Below are 20,421 nucleotides of genomic sequence, written 5' to 3' on the forward strand. Positions count from 1 at the left end.
GCAGAGGTTACATGGGTGGGGGGTCAGTCTGTCAGTGCTCAGACCATACACCGCACACTGCATCAAATTGGTCTGCATGGCTCTCATCTAAGAAGGAAGGCTCCTCTAAAGATGATGCACAAGAAAGCCCGCAAATAGTTTGCTGAAGACAATCAGACTAAGGACATGGATTACTGGAACCATGTCCTGTGGTTTGATGAGACCAAGATAAACTTATTTGGTTCAGATGGTGACAAGCGTGTGTGGCGGCAACCAGGTGATGAGTACAAAAACAAGTGTCTTGCCTACAGTCAAGCATGGTGGTGGAAATGTCATGGTTTGGGGCTGCATGACTCCTGTTGACTTTGGGGAGCTACAGTTCATTGAAGGAATGACAACATGTACTGTGACATACTGAAGCAGAGCATGATCCCCTCTCTTCGTATTCCAACATGATAACCTCAAACACACCTCCAAGATGGCTACTGCCTCTAGCAAGGTTTCTAACATCCACCAGCTCCGTGATGTCCTCATGGAGGATGAAAAAGGATTTCAGCAGCTTTTGTGAAGCTCAAGTGAACTCCATGCCCAAGAGAGGCCAGTCTTGAAAATAATGGTGAACACAAAATATGGACACAATTCGGCCATTTTCACTTAGGGGTGTACGGAATTTTGTGGCCAGCGGTTTAGACATTAATCGCTGTGTGTTGAGTTATTTAGAGGGCACACCAAGTTTACAAATATACAAGCTGCACACTGACACTACTTTACATTTTATCAAAGTGTCATATCTTCAGTGTTGTCCAATGAGAAGATATTAATTATTTACAAAAAAGTGAGTGGTGTACTCACTTTAGTGATATACTGTACATCTGCCACATGCATCTCCCCATCCGATGAGGCGCAGTCTACACCCTCACCAACCACACTCCTCCTACTTGGCAGGTTTTTTGGATATGAAATAAACACAGAGACTTGTTACGAGTTTTATCATTTCACATATTACCAGTAGTTTGTTCTAGGTACAAGCATGTTTTGTCATTCACATACAGCTAGATAGCATATGTTCACATTTACAGTGCAAAACAGAAAGCAAGGTAGTGTACATTTTTATATTCTGGAGATTCTGAGGAACGCAAAACCAACATGCAGATCTGACGTATTTTAGAACGTAAGCTCTTTATTTATAGAAAGGTGTAGAACTTGTCTTATTATTTCTAGAAAATAACTAAGAAAGATGGAAATCCTTATATTTATTCTTATAAGATGCGAGTCATTAAAAGGGACGAGATATGTGTTCAGAAACATTAGTCTATTATGAATATATATATTAAAACTCCTTTTAATAATGAGTCCAGAGCAATTAATAACGTTGTATCTGAAATCAAAGTGGTTGTCGCTTCGGGACAGTACATGTCCTACTAGGGCCAATGGACGTTCTCCAGCTTGGATACCCCACCTGTGCACCAGAGAACCGCTAACAAGAAGACTATAGGTGTCAATGACTTGCATCTCACTATTCAACTAAATGGCCTTCACATTATCCCATAGTTCCCCTGCAGCAAAACGGCAGGTTTGCATCAGTCCATATTAAAGGGGTTGTCTGACGAGACAACAACTATGAAACGTAACCTGTTCATATGGTTCATGTTGGAGTTGTTCCGCGGTCTTTGCCAATGTAACTGATTTTCCTTTAGAAGATCCAATCCTGTTTATGTCACAAAACATGATACCCACATAGACCGATCATACAGCTATACGACTTAAGTTTAGAGTAAACGTAATATTAACTGGGTGGTTTAGTGAGTGCCACGTCAATGTGGTGCCCCTCAATGGTTGTCTAACTTTCGTAACGATTTTCTCAAGAAAGGGGAACCTAGGTAAAGCCATTTTGTAGCATCATGTTTTTGTTCCATTTTAAATGGGAGTCTGTCAGCACAAAATGACTTTTCAAACCGAGCATAGAACACAATGCACCTTTGGCGTGGCTAACAAGATCAGTGCACCTTCCCACATACTTGTTTGCCATCCATCTCTGTCCTTCTCTGGCTCCTGCAAGAGCTGTCAATCATGGAGGAGGGAGGTGGCAAAATCAACTGTTGACATGACAAGGGTGCACCGAGTAACTGCTTGGTTTGAACAGTCATTTTGTGCTGTCAGATTCCCTTTAAACACATGAGCCTGTACAATAAACATGAAAGTCTAACCTTCTCCAATGGGGCTTTAACTATGGCCAGTGTGGCCAGTGCTCCAATTCTCTCTATTCAATATCTATGTATTTACACAGGAATGAAAATGAAGTACAGAGGCCACATGCCCTGATTATTTTAAAGGGAACATGACAGGTCCCCTATGCCCCCCCACCCACCAGCATTAATATATATTTAATACTAAATATCCTGCCTAACGAGCCCTTTGTACTGCCTAATACCTAAACACATATGAAAAATGGACTTTATAAAGACCTTTTTTCAATATGTAAGTTAGCCCTTTGAGTAGTCGATGGGGTATTCCCCAGACTAGTTCTCCCTCTCCTGAGGGCGTGATAACATTATTGGTAGAGAGACGGCATCATCCCCAGCCCTCTGCAATGCCCGCACATCTGCATGTCCGGAAGTGAAGAAGACGGCGGTTTCACTTCCAGACATGCACAGTGCGCCTCTCTGACGCCGGGACGCATACACCAGGCTTCAATGATGTTAGTGAAGAAAGCCGCATGCATGTGCAGGATTTACAAAGAACTGGTGATGATGCCGCCTCTCTGCTTATCATGTTATCACGCCCACATGGTGCATGATAACATGCGGAGAGGGCCGACTAGTCTGGGGAACTAACGCCCCATTGTCTTCGCAAAGGGCTAACTTACATATAGAAAAAGTACTCTATAAAGACCATTTTTCAATATGTGTTTAGGTGTCAGTTAGTATAAAGGGCTCGTTAGGCACGGTATTTAGTAATAAATAGTGATAAGGGAGCACTACCATGTTCATGTGTATCTTCCGGGAAAAATCCCCCGATTGACTTCCAATATATTTGGCAAACAAGTTGAGCCCGTCCGAGCGTCAAAATGCTTGTTACGAGTACTGATCACCCAAGCATCACTTATTAGGTTGGGTGCTGAAGTTTCAATACAATCAGTGTTTTATCAGCAGGAGATTATCACTATTTGACTAGGTTGTGTGCAAGCCAGTCCAGCTAATCTGTGCAACCGCCCTCATGACTGATTGGCAGCATTCTGACACTGCACATTTTACACAGGAAGCTGCCAGAGGTGTGGGCGGGGTATATACAGCTCAGCATTCTGAGCTCTGCTACATATACAGCATTGAAAACAGGGATTCTATCAAAACTGCACCAAGCAGTCCAATAAGTGACATAGCTAGAATGGGGGTCTCTGCCCGTGAATAACGCTGCATTGAGATTCCATAGCAAAAATCTGCTGACATATTCCCTTTAAATGCATTTTTCCAGACTTCTGTATAAGGGAGGGGGAAGCCTACACATAAAAAGGCATTTATTTTTTACAATCACTTAAAAAATAGCAGAGAAAAAGTGTCTAAAGGCCGCCGTAAGGAGAAAGAAAAAGGCCTCACTGCTCAGTAACATGTTCTTATCAAGACTGGGGCTTTCCATATTGATCTACCAAAATGGGGTTGGATCCTACAAGAGCGAAGAAGGTGAGCATTTCATGAAGGAAAACAGTTGTGTGAGAATATAGAGTATCCAATATATTCCTTATGTGAAAAGAAGCCCTAAAACTGCTGGTTGGATTCATCCTGGCACCCTGACATATTTCTCCATTGAAATAGCAGGTTCCAATTTTTAACCATCATTTAGGACTAGTGTGGGTAACAATGTGTAAACGTATATCATAGGGGTACAGTAGTGCAATTAGAATAATTGGTGTGCCCCACATAAATCCAATATGAGCACTTACAACCATTTGGTACCCAACTCGCTCTCAACGGCCATGGTGCCCACCAACCAAGTCTTTGTTGACCGCAAGCTGCGGGGATGTCACGACTACTTCATACACATTTGACTACTGCAGCCAATCACCAGGCTTAGCGTTGATGCCGATGTAGACAGTACGAGCAGTTGAGCCCACCTATTGGCTGCTATTGTCACTTGTTCAGTAGTCATGATATCACCGCTGCAGCCCATCTACAAAGGCCCGGGCAGAGGTGGAGCAAGGGGGAGGGCGAGTTGATAGTTTACTTTAAAAGTCTATAGTGAAATAAAAATAAATCTAAAGACTGTGTTTGGGATCCTTAAAGGAGTATCCTAGAATTAGAAAAACATTGGGGCTTTTTTTTAAAAAAGAAAAAACACCACGCCTGGTCACAAGTTATCTTTTGGATACAGCTTAGCCCTTTATTATGTCGGGGAGCTGAGCTGCCCATATATATATGAAAGAAGCACGTTTTCTAATCTTGGACTATCCCCAAATCACAAAAAGAGCTGAATGCCTGGTTATTGGATCACAGATATTTGGGTTTATTATGGTTGATAAATCTAGAACCTGGTGAGATTATTTCTATACGGCCAGCAATATTTTACGCTTCTATCTAATGTTCCTGCGTGAAATGAATATGTAAAAGTATTGAACAATACCCGGTCTCAAGGCAGTATTGGTATTTTAAGCAAACATTGTTAGAAAAGGCCAAAATGTTAATTTGCTCCTTAATCTCGTTACCTTGTCATCTGAATCTAGGTTATATTGCCATAAAAGTAATAGGGAATTTAATCTATTGCTTAGATTACATTATTATTTTTTAAAATAGTGCAAAATATGATATTTGGTCTGATTACATCTTAATCTACGAAGTAAGAGCTATTTAGTGCTCCGTTACCAATGTACCTTACATTGTACCTAATTAAGAGAAACAGTATCTCAAGTTCCGTTGGTGAAGGTTTCAGTATTTTACGCTTTTATAGTATTATACTGTTACATTTTCTCCATTAATATCCTCATTTTAATCGATCCGTTTCCAGCAATGTGCTAGGATGCTAGCGCCATAGGATAGCTCAGGATCTTAGTGAATTGGTAGCTACGAATATCAATTCGGCCATCGAAGCCGCCTCCGTTGGGTGTGGGTGACGAGCGCTTTAAGACCACTAAGTTGGGGTCAGAGCAAATCGGAATTTTTTTTAATTATTAGAAGCCATAAAATGACTTTCAATGTCTCAGTTTCCAAAGTTCGGTAAATAAAAGGGTTGCCTCTTCTAGAACTATATATAATGACCATTACACTGTGGTATTAACTCACGGCATAAAACTACCAACATTAAACTACACAGAATTTATCAAATGAATTAGGATGTATCTGAATTCTCGGTATCATTGATTTATGAATCCCAACTCCTAAACATAGACATGCACACTTGGCCCTTGCCAGAGATGTAAGAGCTTCCTTAAGTTTGAGATGTGTTTACGGATTTTACAAACTATTATTTTATTTTTATTCTTTCATGGTCCAACCTCCCTTCGCTCTATAGTACCATCAGCAATTTCAGGGAACCCTTTATCTCACAGATTGGTTTACGGCTGTTATTTTATTAGAGTTCACAATGGCGACCTTGATATTTAGCGTCTACTGTTTAGCAAAGGCACCGCCTGTCTGATTTAATTACCTCTTCGGAGGAGTGCACTACGTTTGGGACAAAGCCACTTTTTACTCCCTCCCAGCCTTCTTGGATGTTTATCTCTCCCTTTCTAACAAGCTCATATATATCGCGAGTCAGATCGGTGAAGGCTTTCTCTACGTTGATGGCATCTCGAGCTGAGGTTTCTATATATCTCATGCCATAGGCAGTGGCCAGTTTCTCAGCCTCGTGTCTTGTCACTTGCCGCTGTGTATCTAGGTCACATTTGTGGCCCACGAGGACAAAAACAATCTGGTAGGGCTGCACGTGAGCTTTAGCCTCTTCCAACCATTCATGGACATTCTGGAAGGAGCGGCGGTTGGTGATGTCAAATAGCAGGAGCCCTCCAACAGAATTCCTGTAGTAGGCACGTGTGATGGACCTGAAAGTAAAGAGAACACTGTTTTAATAAAAAAAAAAATGGATATTATGTTAGATCCTAAATGTTTATCAAGTGTGAAAATGTTACATAGAAAAGTGAAGAAGGGCACAATGTAAAATATCAATTTTGTTTTGAATATTTAGTTCTTACCCCCCCAGCCTGTTTTCACCTTCCTGACAAGTCCAAATTCTGACAAGTGTCACTATAAGGCAGAGGTCCCCAATCTTTCAACCCTTCAAAGCCACATTGAGCTTTGAGAGAGGGTCACGAAGCACAACCATCTCCCGCCTCTCACAGAAGTGACAGTCAGAGCCTCAAAATACCGGAATAATGACAGGAAAAGCTTTTCCACGGAAATCACAATGAGGCGGTATACAGATATCCAAGGATTCTTGCCTTACCCCCATACAGATCTGCTCTTTTGTGCAGGGCTACTTACAAATGTCACCATCTGGAGACATGCTGTTAATAGTTATTTGCTAGATGTGGTGTTAATGCATCGAGGTGGCAGACAGCTGCAAGACACACATCATGGGTTTGCGAGCCACATATGGGGACCCCAGGTTAGGGACCCCTGCTATAAGGTAATAAACTTCAATATTTCCCAGTGATTCAGAGAATGTTTATTCATGACACATTGTACTCCATGTTAGCGATAAGTATTGGTCTATACGAGTTGCATTTATTTATGAAAATATCAAAAATTTGACAAATTGAGAAAATGTAGCAATTTTTAAACTTTTAATTTTTATGCCTTTAAACCAAAGTTATGTCACTCAAAATCATTAATAAATAACATTTCCCACACGTCTACTTTACATCAGAACCATTTTTAAAACATTTTTTTTTTTTCTGTTAGGAAGTTTAGAAGGGTTAAACATTTATCAGCAATTTCTCATTTTTCCAAAGAAAATTTACAAAACCAATTTTTTTTTTTAGGGACCACATCACATTAGAAGTGACTTATGTGATGGAAAATACCCCAAAGTACACCATTTTAAGAACTGCACCCCTCAAAGTGCTCAAAGCCCCGTTAAAGCCCTTTAGGTGCTTCACAAAAACTAAAGCAATGTAGAAGGATAAAATGAAGAGTTTACTTTTTCCCCACAAAAATATGGCTTTAGCCCCAAATTTTTCATTTTTACAAGGTTAACAGGAAAAAAATGCACCACACAATTTGTTTTGCAATTTCTGCAGAGTACAGAGACAACCCATATATGGTGGAAAACTACTGTTTGGAAACACAGCAGGGTTTGGAAGGGAACGAGTGCTATTTGAATTTTGGAGCGCAAAATTGGCTGGAATAGATAGCATACACCGTGTCGTATTTGCAGAGCCCCTAATGTGCCTAAATAGTGGAAACCTGTCACAAGTCATCCCATTTTAGAAACTACACCCCTCAAGAAATTTATCTAGAGGTTTGCTAAACACCTTGGACCCACAGGTGCTTCACAAAATTTTATTCCGTTGAGCCGTGAAAAAAAAATAGATTTTTCCCACAAAAATGTTATTTTAAACCCAATTTTTTCATTTTTACAAGAGCAACAGGAGAAAGTGAGTCATAATTTGTTGTGCAATTTCTCATGAGTACATCTATACCCCATATGTGGTGGAAAACTACTGTTTTGTCACACGGCAGGGCTTGGAAGGAAAGAAGCATTATTTGAATCTTGGCTATAGTTTTTTTTTATTTTTCTGCCGACAGAGCCATTTGAAATCTTTTGCGGGATGAGATGGAGTTTTTATTGGTACCATTTTGGGCCACATACCGTATTTTTCGGACCATAAGACGCACTTTTTTTCCCCCAAATGTTGGGGGAAAGTTGGGGGTGCGTCTTATGGTCTCACTATAGGGCTGCGGCTGGGAATGAGGGTGCTGCAGGTCATCGGGGGCACGAGCAGGCAGCAGCAGCGCCTGCCGTGACTACGTGGGCCCGCTCATTACATATGCACGCCCATCCTCCCGCCCATCTCTCAGCGCTGAAGCCAGCACTGACAGGTGGGCGGGAGGACGAGCGGGGACGCGCGCATAGCAAAGAGCCAGCCGCATGATCACCCCTGGCAATTACAGCCTGGAGTGATCATGTGCGGCTGTATTCACTGCCCCCCGCGCGTCATTACCAGCGCGGGGTGCAGTGAATCAGTGCACTCACCCGTCCCCGTGTGTGGAGCCGCCCCCCTGCTGCACGCGATGTCTTCCTGTCTGTGCCGGTCAGCTGATCTGTGCTGAGCTGGTCAGCTGATCGGCACAGACAGGAAGACATCGCGTGCAGCAGGGGAACGGCTCCACACACACAGGTCAGTGGCGCACAGAGGAAGATGATCGGTGCTGCATGGAGTGAGGAAAAGGTGAGTATAAACGTTTATTTTTTTCTCTGTGCTATAGGATACAGGCCATATACCAGGATGGTATCTGAGCACGATGGGGGCATATAGCAGGATGGGGGCATATAGCAGGATGGGAGTATATGTGAACAGGCTGGATGGGGGGGGGTATGTGAACAGGCTGGATGGGGGGGGTATGTGAACAGGCTGGATGGGGGGGGGTATGTGAACAGGCTGGATGGGGGGGGGTATGTGAACAGGCTGGATGGGGGGGGGGGTATGTGAACAGGCTGGATGGGGGGGGTATGTGAACAGGCTGGATGGGGGGGGTATGTGAACAGGCTGGATGGGGGGGTATGTGAACAGGCTGGATGGGGGGGTATGTGAACAGGCTGGATGGGGGGGGGTATGTGAACAGGCTGGATGGGGGGGGTATGTGAACAGGCTGGATGGGGGGGGTATGTGAACAGGCTGGATGGGGGGGGTATGTGAACAGGCTGGATGGGGGGGGTATGTGAACAGGCTGGATGGGGGGGGGTATGTGAACAGGCTGGATGGGGGGGGGTATGTGAACAGGCTGGATGGGGGGGGTATGTGAACAGGCTGGATGGGGGGGGTATGTGAACAGGCTGGATGGGGGGGGGTATGTGAACAGGCTGGATGGGGGGGGTATGTGAACAGGCTGGATGGGGGGGGGTATGTGAACAGGCTGGATGGGGGGGGGTATGTGAACAGGCTGGATGGGGGGGGTATGTGAACAGGCTGGATGGGGGGGGTATGTGAACAGGCTGGATGGGGGGGGTATGTGAACAGGCTGGATGGGGGGGGTATGTGAACAGGCTGGATGGGGGGGGTATGTGAACAGGCTGGATGGGGGGGGTATGTGAACAGGCTGGATGGGGGGGTATGTGAACAGGCTGGATGGGGGGGGTATGTGAACAGGCTGGATGGGGGGGGTATGTGAACAGGCTGGATGGGGGGGGTATGTGAACAGGCTGGATGGGGGGGGTATGTGAACAGGCTGGATGGGGGGGTATGTGAACAGGCTGGATGGGGGGGGGTATGTGAACAGGCTGGATGGGGGGGGGTATGTGAACAGGCTGGATGGGGGGGGTATGTGAACAGGCTGGATGGGGGGGGTATGTGAACAGGCTGGATGGGGGGGGTATGTGAACAGGCTGGATGGGGTGGGGTATGTGAACAGGCTGGATGGGGGGGGTATGTGAACAGGCTGGATGGGGGGGGTATGTGAACAGGCTGGATGGGGGGGGGTATGTGAACAGGCTGGATGGGGGGGGGTATGTGAACAGGCTGGATGGGGGGGGGGTATGTGAACAGGCTGGATGGGGGGGGGGATATGTGAACAGGCTGGATGGGGGGGGGGGTATGTGAACAGGCTGGATGGGGGGGGGTATGTGAACAGGCTGGATGGGGGGGGGTATGTGAACAGGCTGGATGGGGGGGGGGTATGTGAACAGGCTGGATGGGGGGGGGGTATGTGAACAGGCTGGATGGGGGGGGGGTATGTGAACAGGCTGGATGGGGGGGGGGTATGTGAACAGGCTGGATGGGGGGGGGTATGTGAACAGGCTGGATGGGGGGGGTATGTGAACAGGCTGGATGGGGGGGGTATGTGAACAGGCTGGATGGGGGGGGGTATGTGAACAGGCTGGATGGGGGGGGGTATGTGAACAGGCTGGATGGGGGGGGGGTATGTGAACAGGCTGGATGGGGGGGGGTATGTGAACAGGCTGGATGGGGGGGGGTATGTGAACAGGCTGGATGGGGGGGGTATGTGAACAGGCTGGATGGGGGGGGGTATGTGAACAGGCTGGATGGGGGGGGGTATGTGAACAGGCTGGATGGGGGGGGTATGTGAACAGGCTGGATGGGGGGGGTATGTGAACAGGCTGGATGGGGGGGGTATGTGAACAGGCTGGATGGGGGGGGTATGTGAACAGGCTGGATGGGGGGGGGGTATGTGAACAGGCTGGATGGGGGTTTATAGCAGGATCATATACAAGGCAGAAGGATCATTACCAGGATGGGGTACCTTAGTAGAGAATTTGGGGACATTACCCCCATAACAGTGTCAGCAGCAGATCCTCGCCCCATAACAGTGTGTCATGACCACATTTTTTGCGTAAAGTTTTATTTTCCCATTTTCCTCCTCTAAAACCAGGGTGCGTCTTATAGTCCGGTGCGTCTTATAGTCCGAAAAATACGGTAATATTTTTTGATCACTTTCTATTCTGCTTTTTGTGAGGCACAATCAAGAAGAATCAGCAATTCAGAGTTTTTTCTCTGCCATTCACTATGTTGTAAAAGTGATAAGACAGCTTTATTCTTCAGCTCAGTATGAATACAGTGATACCGCATTTATATAGTTTTTATGTTTTGCAGCTTTAACACAATAAAAATAATTTTATAGAAAAAATATTTATTGCTGTATTCTGAGAGCTATACACTTAACTTTTTTTAGTGACAGCTATATGGCGGCTTATTTTATGTGGGACAAGATAACATTTTTATCTATACCATTTTTATTTACATATGACTTTTATTGTTCCAGACACGGCAATACTAAATAGGTATATTTTTTTTGTTTTTACATAAGTATATGTTTTTATTTTTTTCACTTTTTTACTTAGACCCTATATGGGACATTAACTTGTATTACTCTGATCTTTGGTATAATGTATTGTAATGCACAAGCATTGCAATACATTATACCTATCAGTGTGACACTGAGAACGCCTGTTTGAACATGCTCCTTGTCATTTGACCTTGGGTTGCCTCTGTAATGATCAGGCCCCTGTGATCATGTCACAGGGGTCCCAATCTGGTGGAAAATCAAGCTCAGGGTCCCTTGCGCTAAGTTGGATCTGAGATTCATTGGTCCGTATGAAGTCACTGAGGTCATTAACCCTATATTAACTTTATAGCCTTTTGTCTAAAGGTCCAGTCACAATAAACAACTTACCAGCGATCCCAACAACGATAGGGATCGCTGGTAAGTTGCTAGGAGGTTGCTGGTGAGATGTCACACTGCGACGCTCCAGCGATCCCACCAGCAACCTGACCTGGCAGGGATCGCTGGAGCGTGACTACACAAGTTGCTGGTGAGCTCACCAGCAACCAGTGACCAGCCCCCAGCGCCGCGTGGAAGATGCTGCGCTTGGTAACTAAGGTAAATATCGGGGTAACCAACCCGATATTTACCTTGGTTACCAGCTCACGCAGCTACACGTGCAGAGAGCAGGGAGCAGCGCACACTGAGCGCTGGCTCCCTGCTCTCCTAGTACAGCACACATCGGGTTAATTACCCGATGTGTGCTGCAGCTACATGTGCAGAGAGCAGGGAGCAGCGCACAATGCTTAGCGCTGGCTCCCTGCTCTCCTAGCTACAGCACACATGGGGTTAATTACTGTGCTGCAGCTAAATGTGCACAGAGCAGGGAGCAGCGCACAATGCTTAGCGCTGGCTCCTTGCTCTCCTAGTTACAGCACACATCGGGTTAATTACCCGATGTGTGCTGCAGCTACCATGTGCACAGAGCAGGGAGCAGCGCACACTGCTTAGCGCTGGCTCCTTGCTCTCCTAGTTACAGAACACATCGGGATAATTAACCCGATGTGTCCTGCAGCTACATGTGCACAGAGCAGGAGCCGGCACTGACAGTGAGAGCGGCGGAGGCTGGTAACAAATGGTAAATATCGGGTAACCAAGGACAGGGCTTTCTTGGTTACCCGATGTTTACATTGGTTACCAGCCTCCGCAGAAGCCGGCTCCTGCTGCCTGCACATTTAGGTTGTTGCTGTCACACACAGCGATCTGTGCTTCACAGCGGGACAGCAACAACTAAAAAAATGGCCCAGGACATTCAGCAACAACCAACGACCTCACAGCAGGGGCCAGGTTGTTGCTGGATGTCACACACAGCAACAATCGCTAGCAACGTCACAAAAGTTGTTCGTTAGCAGCGATGTTGCTAGCGATGTTGCTTAGTGGTGACGGGGCCTTAAAGCTACCGCCTTATTTAGGATACCATTCTATTTTCCATAAGTCCCTGCTTAAGTTTTTACCTTTCTCTTGTTTACCCTTTCGAACATTCCCCTTCTGTTATTATTGAGCGCAATCTGGAGTACGAGCTACGGAAAATTTTGGACTCTGAGGTGGTTGAGGGTGGTCTTTATAGTACTTTGGGCACTGGAAAGTTAAGAGCTGGAGGAGAGATCTTGGGTTTCGACAAATAACATCAACAAAGCATTCATTGACATGAATTTCTCACCATCTGTCAGTAACAACACATCCAATCCACACAGGAAAAAAAAAAAAAAAAATCAAACCGTAGATGTTATGCAATTTAGCTTCTAGTTCTATTAAAGGGGTTATACCAGAATCTATTATTTTGTCAAAGTCTCTGAAGACTAATAAACTCAAAAATAATGTTTTCAAATAGTCACTCGTGAATTTGTTGCATCTTTTTCTGTCTTAGGGTGGAAACACATCTATGCGAGTAAAATCGGTCCGACTGGGCTGAAAAAAACTCGGCTGATTTTAGTTCACGTTAGGTGCGAGTGCAACGCAAGTGCGATGCTTTTTGCTCGCGTGTGTGTTGCGATTGCGATGCTAGTTTCATGCAACATCTTAATTAGATTGAAGCTATTACACATGTGTCATTTAATTAACCTATGGGAATGTGCTGTCACATTCATCTAATGAGCGAAGTTACTGCCACACTCGCAAATGTGAACGCTGGTGCGCGTGTGTGATGCTACTTTTAATCCCCTTCCATAGGAAATCATTGGGACAAATGGTGCGAGAAACTCGCAAAAAAGCAGCATGCTGCGATTTTTTTCTCGGTCCGATTTGGACTGAAAAAAAATCGCAGATGAGAGCTGAATCATTCACTAACATGTGTCCGATTCCAATGTGAGTTTTTCTCGCATTGCTCTACTGCGAGAAACTCGCAAGTGAGAAGCAGCCCTTAAAGAGAACCTGTCAGCAGGATTTTGTAAAGACATGGCAGTAATTGGGCTCTAATACTGATTATATTAATATCTTTGGTGAAGAAATCCACTTTGTGGTTCTTCTATAATCAGTATTTGAGGTTTATTACTAATTAGGTAATTTCCTCCCTGTCTATGATTCCCCGGCCTCCGATCTTTGAGTGATAGTTCACTGTTTTTCTTGTTACCTGTCTCCACTGAAATCTCACGCCGGCATTACAGTGGATGGTATATGTGAAGTCGTCTTTAAAAGACATCATTGTGCTGAGAATGTAATCTATGCATGCACCACCCCCAGCAATGATGATTTACTGCGGACCAGCCGGAAACTCAATCTACACATGCCAAAGGTATCAATGTAAACAGTATTTCAGCACCATTACAGCCATGTCCTTAGTTCATATTATAAAATAGTGCTCTAGGTGAAAAAATTGCTACTTTGTACACTCATATTTACCGTTGAGTATTCAATTTTGTTGTTTTTTGTTAGAATCCGTTCCAGAGATATGGGTATTTTTATTTAGTGTTAATATAGTCTTTAGTGAGTGGGCACGACTTATAGTGTAATAATGCAAAATAGCCTAAAGGCACATCCCCTTGGTAAAGACAATAAACGATAATACTAAATAAAAGTGCCCATATCTCCGGAACCACATGGCGTCTTCTAAAACAAAAAATACTCTGGGGAAATGGGAATAGAAGAGCCAAAACTGGTCACTTTTGACCTGGTGACAGGTCCTTTGAAGCTGCCCACGTGACCACTGTAAACTACATTTCCCACAACCCCCTGCTTCTTCTCCCCCCCCCCCCCCCCCCCCTGTACAGATAACAGTAGTTAAGCCTGCCACTGCTTTGTGATCTGCTATTGGCCCCAGAGGAGACGTGGTGCTGTGTCTGGTTTCTAATATTACATCAATGTGATTCTGGTCTGACCCCACCACCCTGTGTAGAGGTTTATAATCCTCCATCCACCATTTCTGTATGTCTTCCTGATATATCCCTGCTGTGTGTCCTCTCGTAGCTGCAAAAACCTGTTTTGGTTGCCCATAGCAACCAATCACATTGCAGCTTTCATTTTACCAGAGCCACTAAATAAATTAAAGCCAAGCTCTGATTGGTTGCTGTGAGCAGTAAAGACATTTTAATTAAGAGAAACACGTCATATACACGCCTCAACATTGAAATTACAACACCAAGAAAAAATATAGAAGTATTAAAATCACAGGAAGGATAAACATTTTTTTTGGTTTAATTTAGTTTTTTTTCTTCATAGACTATTTTATTTCTCTTTATAAAATCCATTAATATCTGTGTTGCCGTGTTGCCGTGGACGTACAACTGCAATAACCAAATAAAAAAAAAAGAAAATAAGACATAAAATGCATAAATGTCCCTCACCCGCCCACTAACATTTCCATAATTATACAATTTGAACCATTTACTCTTAAATCTATTGTTTTCCTAACAGATGTAAATGGACGCCTCTTTATTAGGCCTCCTACACATGTCTGTTGAAAAAACGCATGTGTTGCACGGTCCGTGTGACCATCCGTGTGTATGTATATGTGTCATCCATGTGCACGCGTGATCTGTGTGTATGTGCGAGTGTCAGTCACGTGTATCTGTGTCATTCGTGTGTACACATGCGTCATCCGTGTGTACGCATGCGTCATCCATGTGTACGCATGCATCATCCATGTGTATATGTGTGTACGCGTGCGTTATCCGTGTGTACGCATGCCTCATCCTTGGGTACGCATGCATCAACCATGTATACGCATGCGACATCCGTGTGAAGGTTTGTGCCCCCAGATTTATACTCTCCTTCTGGCGTCTTCATCTATTTTCACTGACAATTCCACCAGTGTCAGGCACTTTGTGCCCTGCCATCTTCTCCAGTGTTTCATGCAGCGCGCCGGAGGTCACAACTCAATACAATTCTATGGGAGCTTCGTTCTGGCTCTTATAGACGTGTATTAAGCACTTGAGACGTAACCTCTGAATTCCAGCCAGTCAGACGTTTTTATGGGCAGTGCATTAGATGGTGCCATGGGACAGGAGCAGCACCGAAAAAGGAGGAAGACGGTGGCAGGTGAGTATTATACAGGGGGCAGAGGGCTTAAGGGGGCTTTACACGCAGCGACATCGCTATCGATGTCATTGGTGAAAGCTCCCGCCCCCGTCGTTTGTGAGTCACGGGCAAATCGCTGCCCGTGGCGCACAATATCACTATGCCCCGTCACACGGACTTACCTTCCTAGCGACTTCGCTGTGGCTGGCGAACCGCCTCATTTCTAAGGGGGCATTTTGTGAAGCGTCACAACGACGTCACATGCCAGCCGTCCAATAGAAGCGGAGGGGCGGAGAGCAGCCGAAAGAAAGTGACGCCCACCTTGTTGCCGGAGGACGCAGGTAAGGTGTTGTTCGTCGTTCCTGGGGTGTCACACGTAGCGATGTGTGCTGCCTCAGGAACGACGAACAACCTGCGTCCAGCTCCATCAACGATTTTATGGGATTAGAACGACGTGTCAACGATCAACGATAAGGTGAGTATTTTTGATCGTTAGCGGTCGTTCGTATGTTTCACATGCAATGACGTCGCTAACGAGGCCGGATGTGTGTCACGAATTCCGTGACCCCAACAACATCTCGTTAGCGATGCCGTTGCGTATAATGCGGCCTTTAGATTTAAAGTACCTCTCAAGTAGTGAAAAGAAAATAACAAAAAAACACCTGGAGCGGTGCTTTAAGATCTTTAATATATGAATCAGGTATCCCCATTTCTTTTACCTTGCTTGTTATGTGTGTATTATTTTGCTTTGCTTTGTAATAAAATTATCTTTATTATTATTTTTCAGTTTGCATTTTCTATTATTGGGGTTGTCCTTAATAATGCATAAAAGCCTTCTCACATGGATTGTGGCTGCTGGTGTTTAATTATTTTGATCCTTTGTCAAGTAAAAATTGCAAATATGGAAAATAATTTTTCATTCTAAGACAAAATCTTTGCTGAAGATTATTAACTACCCATAGTATATCCCCCGAAACATGCATTCTAGTTATATCTTTATCAATCTATCCAATACTCACTCAAAATTTGAGTTCTTCCAAGTCAGAGTGCTACTTAAGTAACCACCTATATTAAATATGGGGTTTATTTTTATCCAACTCTCATGAAACATTTTTTTCCCATTCCAGAGTTATCACCAATTTAGCCCAGAAGTTCAATTTCTAGGAATGAAATGATATCAAGAGTTTTATCTTTAAGCTGAACTAGCTGTAGTACTCGGCGTTGCCCAGGATAGTAACTGTCTCTCTCCCAGTCTCTGTGTCGCTGTCTGTCTGTCTCTTTCCTTGTCGGTCTGTGTCTATGTCTGTGTCTGTCTCTCTCTACCTCTGTGTCTGTCTGTTTCCAGGCCTGTCTCTTTGCTCTGGCTGTCTCTTTGCCCGTCTGTCTGTCTCTTTCCACGTCTGTCTCTGTCTGTATCTCTCTGTCTATCTTTTTCTGTCTCTCTATCCGTCTCACCACTGACATCTTATTACCTTACACATAAGCTTCTTATAATAACAGTTTATTTGTTCCTATAGCAACCACTGACAGTTGCCATTAATAGCCTGTAGTTCCCACCTCCATTCAGTTCAATGAAGCAGGATTTTGGAGAGTAACTGTAAAGCGTGGGGTTAAATTTCCAGTCAAAACATAGTCTATGACGTTCCCTAAGTTACATGAGGCGTCTGTGCAAAATTTCGGGATTGTAAATGCGACAGTGCGGATTCCTTTAGCGGACATACACACACACATATACATACATACACTCAGCTTTATATATTAGATTCCATTAAGTGAGGGATGGGCAAAGTGCGACCCACAGGCCACATTCGGCCCTCTGCCTGTGCCATACCATGCCCTCCCCTGATGCCCGTCTGCCAGCTGCTTACCAATATCCCCGCTCCTCAAGATGCAGATAGTGGTGAACACATAGGTGGAGGACAGAGCCGCTGGCTCCATCTTCCACCAATCAGCATGTGGGACAGTAGACACAGTGATGTTACATCATCGTGTGTGCTGTGCAGAGTGTCGGTGCACCGGAGGCCAGAGCAGAGCTACGGGGGGAACAGAAGTGAGGCAAGTATGTGATGTATTTATTTTTCATGTGTATGGGATGTTTACATGTATATAGGAGGCTATGCAGGGGTCATACTGTGTATAAGAGGCTATGTGGGGCTTAGAAATGTATACAGGAGGCTATATGGAGCTTAATGTATAAAGCAGCTTATGTGGGGCTCACACTGTATGTAGGGGTCTATGTAGGTCCTCATATTCTATGTAGGGGGCTCATACTATATTTAGCAGGCTATGCTGGGGCTCATACTGTATTTAAGCGGCTATGTGGGAACTCATACTGTATTTAGGCGGCTATGTGGGAGCTCATACTGTATTTAGGCGGCTATGTGGGAGCTCATACTGTATTTAGGCGGCTATGTGGGAGCTCATACTGTATTTAGGCGGCTATGTGGAAGCTCATACTGTATGTAGGAGGCTATGTCGGGGTTTATGTGGGGGCTCAATGTATGTATATTTATGCTGTGTTTAGGAGGCTATGTGGAGGCTAATACTGTATATAGGGGAGCTGTTGAGGACTCATACTGTATACAGGGGTCTGTGTGTGGGCTCATACTGTATACAGTGTGTCCACCCATATCCTGTCCACCGCCATTAACTTGAGAATGGCGGCAGCTATAGGCATAGAAGTGGTGTCTAGGTATAGTAATGTAGCCATGCGCTACACAATGAAACCACCTATAGCGCCACCTGGTGGAAAACAACGGAGTTAGCATTTTTATTTCCAAAACGGAACGAGATAGAGAAAAATTGATGATGCCCTGCAACTTTGTAATTCATTTTTTTTCTCTATCTCATTCTGTTTTCGAAATAAAAATGCTAACTCAACAGGTGTCGCTATAGGTGGTTTTATTGCGTAGCGCAGTGCTACTTTACTATACCTAGACATGTCAATTGTTTTTGTCATTTGCGTTTTGCACTGCAAAGCTGAGTTTTTGACCAAAGTTCTGCAACAAAAAGGCTGCAGTTTGAACTGCATAGTGCGGTCTAGAAAACCAAATTCCCATAAACTTTGCTTGAAAAGCAGAACACAACCATTTTGGCATTAAACGCTGCAGTTGAAAAAGCAGCAAAAAAGGAGGTAAAAAGCAACGTGCGGACATAGCCTTAGAGTCTAGCCTTGCACTATGATAGCATATGAAAGCAGTGATGAGGTCAATGGCACATCTCTAGCCCAATGTTGTATAACGCCTTTTGATGCTTTGCGTGGACAATGTTTGCTGGCATGTGACGTCCAATATCACTTACAGTACAAAATGGATCCCTATACGCCTTACTGCTAATCTGATGAGACCATGTGGGTAATGCCATGAGGGCACATCACACTGGTCCTACTCTGTGAGGTGGCATAACCTAAGATAACTGGGCCCCCCTAGTATGATAGGTACACTAATAGCTTGGCGTTACACTGATTTGGTTGTGGAACCAGTAGTGCAGATATTTTTCTGAAGTGTCCCAGGAGCAATTTTCAACATAACGCCACCAGGTCGCATGTTGTTGGTGCTACTGTGAGCAGCCTGTGTGGATTAAATGTGCTGCCATGTCCTGCCGCATCTCCGGGCTTGTCACCCATTGAGCACATCTAGGACGTCATTGGTGAGCAATAATAAAGGGAGCCACCAGCAGAGAATCTTGATGATTTGCATTCAGCGTGGCAGAACATTCCTCAGACATCCATTAGTAACCTCATTGATAGCAGACAAGACTGTAAAGCGGGCTTTACATGCTGCAATCTCGCTGGCGAGATCGCAAGCGATCGTACCCGCCCCCATCGGTTGTGCAACACGGGAAAATCGCTGCCCGTGGCACACAACCTCGCTTACCCCCGTCACACGGACTTACCTGCCCTGCGACGTTGCTCTGGCCGGCGAACCGCCTCCTTTCTAAGGGGGCGGTTCGTGCGGCGTCACACGGCAGGCGTCCAATAGAAGCGGAGGGGCGGAGATGAGCGGGACGTAACATCCCGCCCACCTCCTTCCTTCCGCATTGCCGGTGGAGGCAGGTAAGGAGATGTTCATCGCTCCTGCGGTGTCACACACAGCGATGTGTGCTGCCGCAGGAACAAGGAACATCGTTAATAAGCAGAGAACGATTTTTTGTTTCAGGACCTCTCCTCGGCAAACAATTTTGACCGCTTTTGCGATCGTTTAAGGTCGCTCGTAAGTGTCACACACTGCGATATCGTTAATGACGCCGGATGTGCGTCACAAACACCGTGACCCCGACGATAATTCATTAACAATATCGCAACGTGTAAAGCCCCCTTAAGTGCAGGGATTTCTGCACGTGGTGCTCAAGCTCAACAATTGTTTCTATTTTTCATCATTTGATATCAGTATCGTCTATCCATCCTGTGATTTCCAGAACTCTGTGACTTTTCCTTCTCGGTGTTTCAGTTTCAATGTTGAGGTATGTATGTATGTAACTATACAAGTTGGCAAAATAAATACTTTTAATTCCTTATCAATTTAATTTTGAAAAGTAATGAGAATATAATACAGGTTTTAATATGACGCGTGTCATGTATTTATATGTCCATAATGGGTTACCTGTCTGGATATGGTCTCAGAGAAGTGTTCTCGTGGTCCGTAGCAAAAAATGGATAAGAAAAGGTGGCTGGTTTCTAAGGGCAGCCAGGCCACTTCTGGACATTTCCAGACATGACACGCAACATATGAGACCTGTGTTGTATTCTCATTAATTTTTGCATTTGGGCCAAAACCACAAGACTGAAGAGTGTTTCAGACTCTGCCATAGACTAATGACAAAGATTCCATACAGATTATCAATACGACTGGAAACATTAGTGACGTAAATATATAAAAATGTCAAATAATAATTTCTCTTTTGTACATTCGCTTTGCATTTAATGATAAAAATAAACTATAAAATGTTCAATTTCTCAAAGCATTCTTACTTTGTAGCATTATACCCAGACCTGCCTAAATCTTTT

The 20,421-nt window shown here is 44.6% G+C and overlaps 1 protein-coding gene across 1 annotated transcript in view; it reads right to left on the reverse strand.

The window, feature by feature from the left end:
* Nucleotides 1-951: 951 nt before the first annotated feature.
* The window catches only part of RAB39B (RAB39B, member RAS oncogene family), a 29,037-nt gene continuing 9,567 nt past the window's right edge, over nucleotides 952-20,421 (reverse strand). Inside the window, exon 2 of the mRNA XM_075323923.1 lies at nucleotides 952-6,007. Within this exon, the coding sequence (XP_075180038.1) occupies nucleotides 5,581-6,007 (427 nt within the window). The 3' untranslated portion in view covers nucleotides 952-5,580. The remainder of the gene's footprint in view (nucleotides 6,008-20,421) is intronic.

Source organism: Anomaloglossus baeobatrachus, chromosome 9, assembly GCF_048569485.1.
Source record: "Anomaloglossus baeobatrachus isolate aAnoBae1 chromosome 9, aAnoBae1.hap1, whole genome shotgun sequence".
Lineage (NCBI taxonomy): Eukaryota > Metazoa > Chordata > Amphibia > Anura > Aromobatidae > Anomaloglossus > Anomaloglossus baeobatrachus.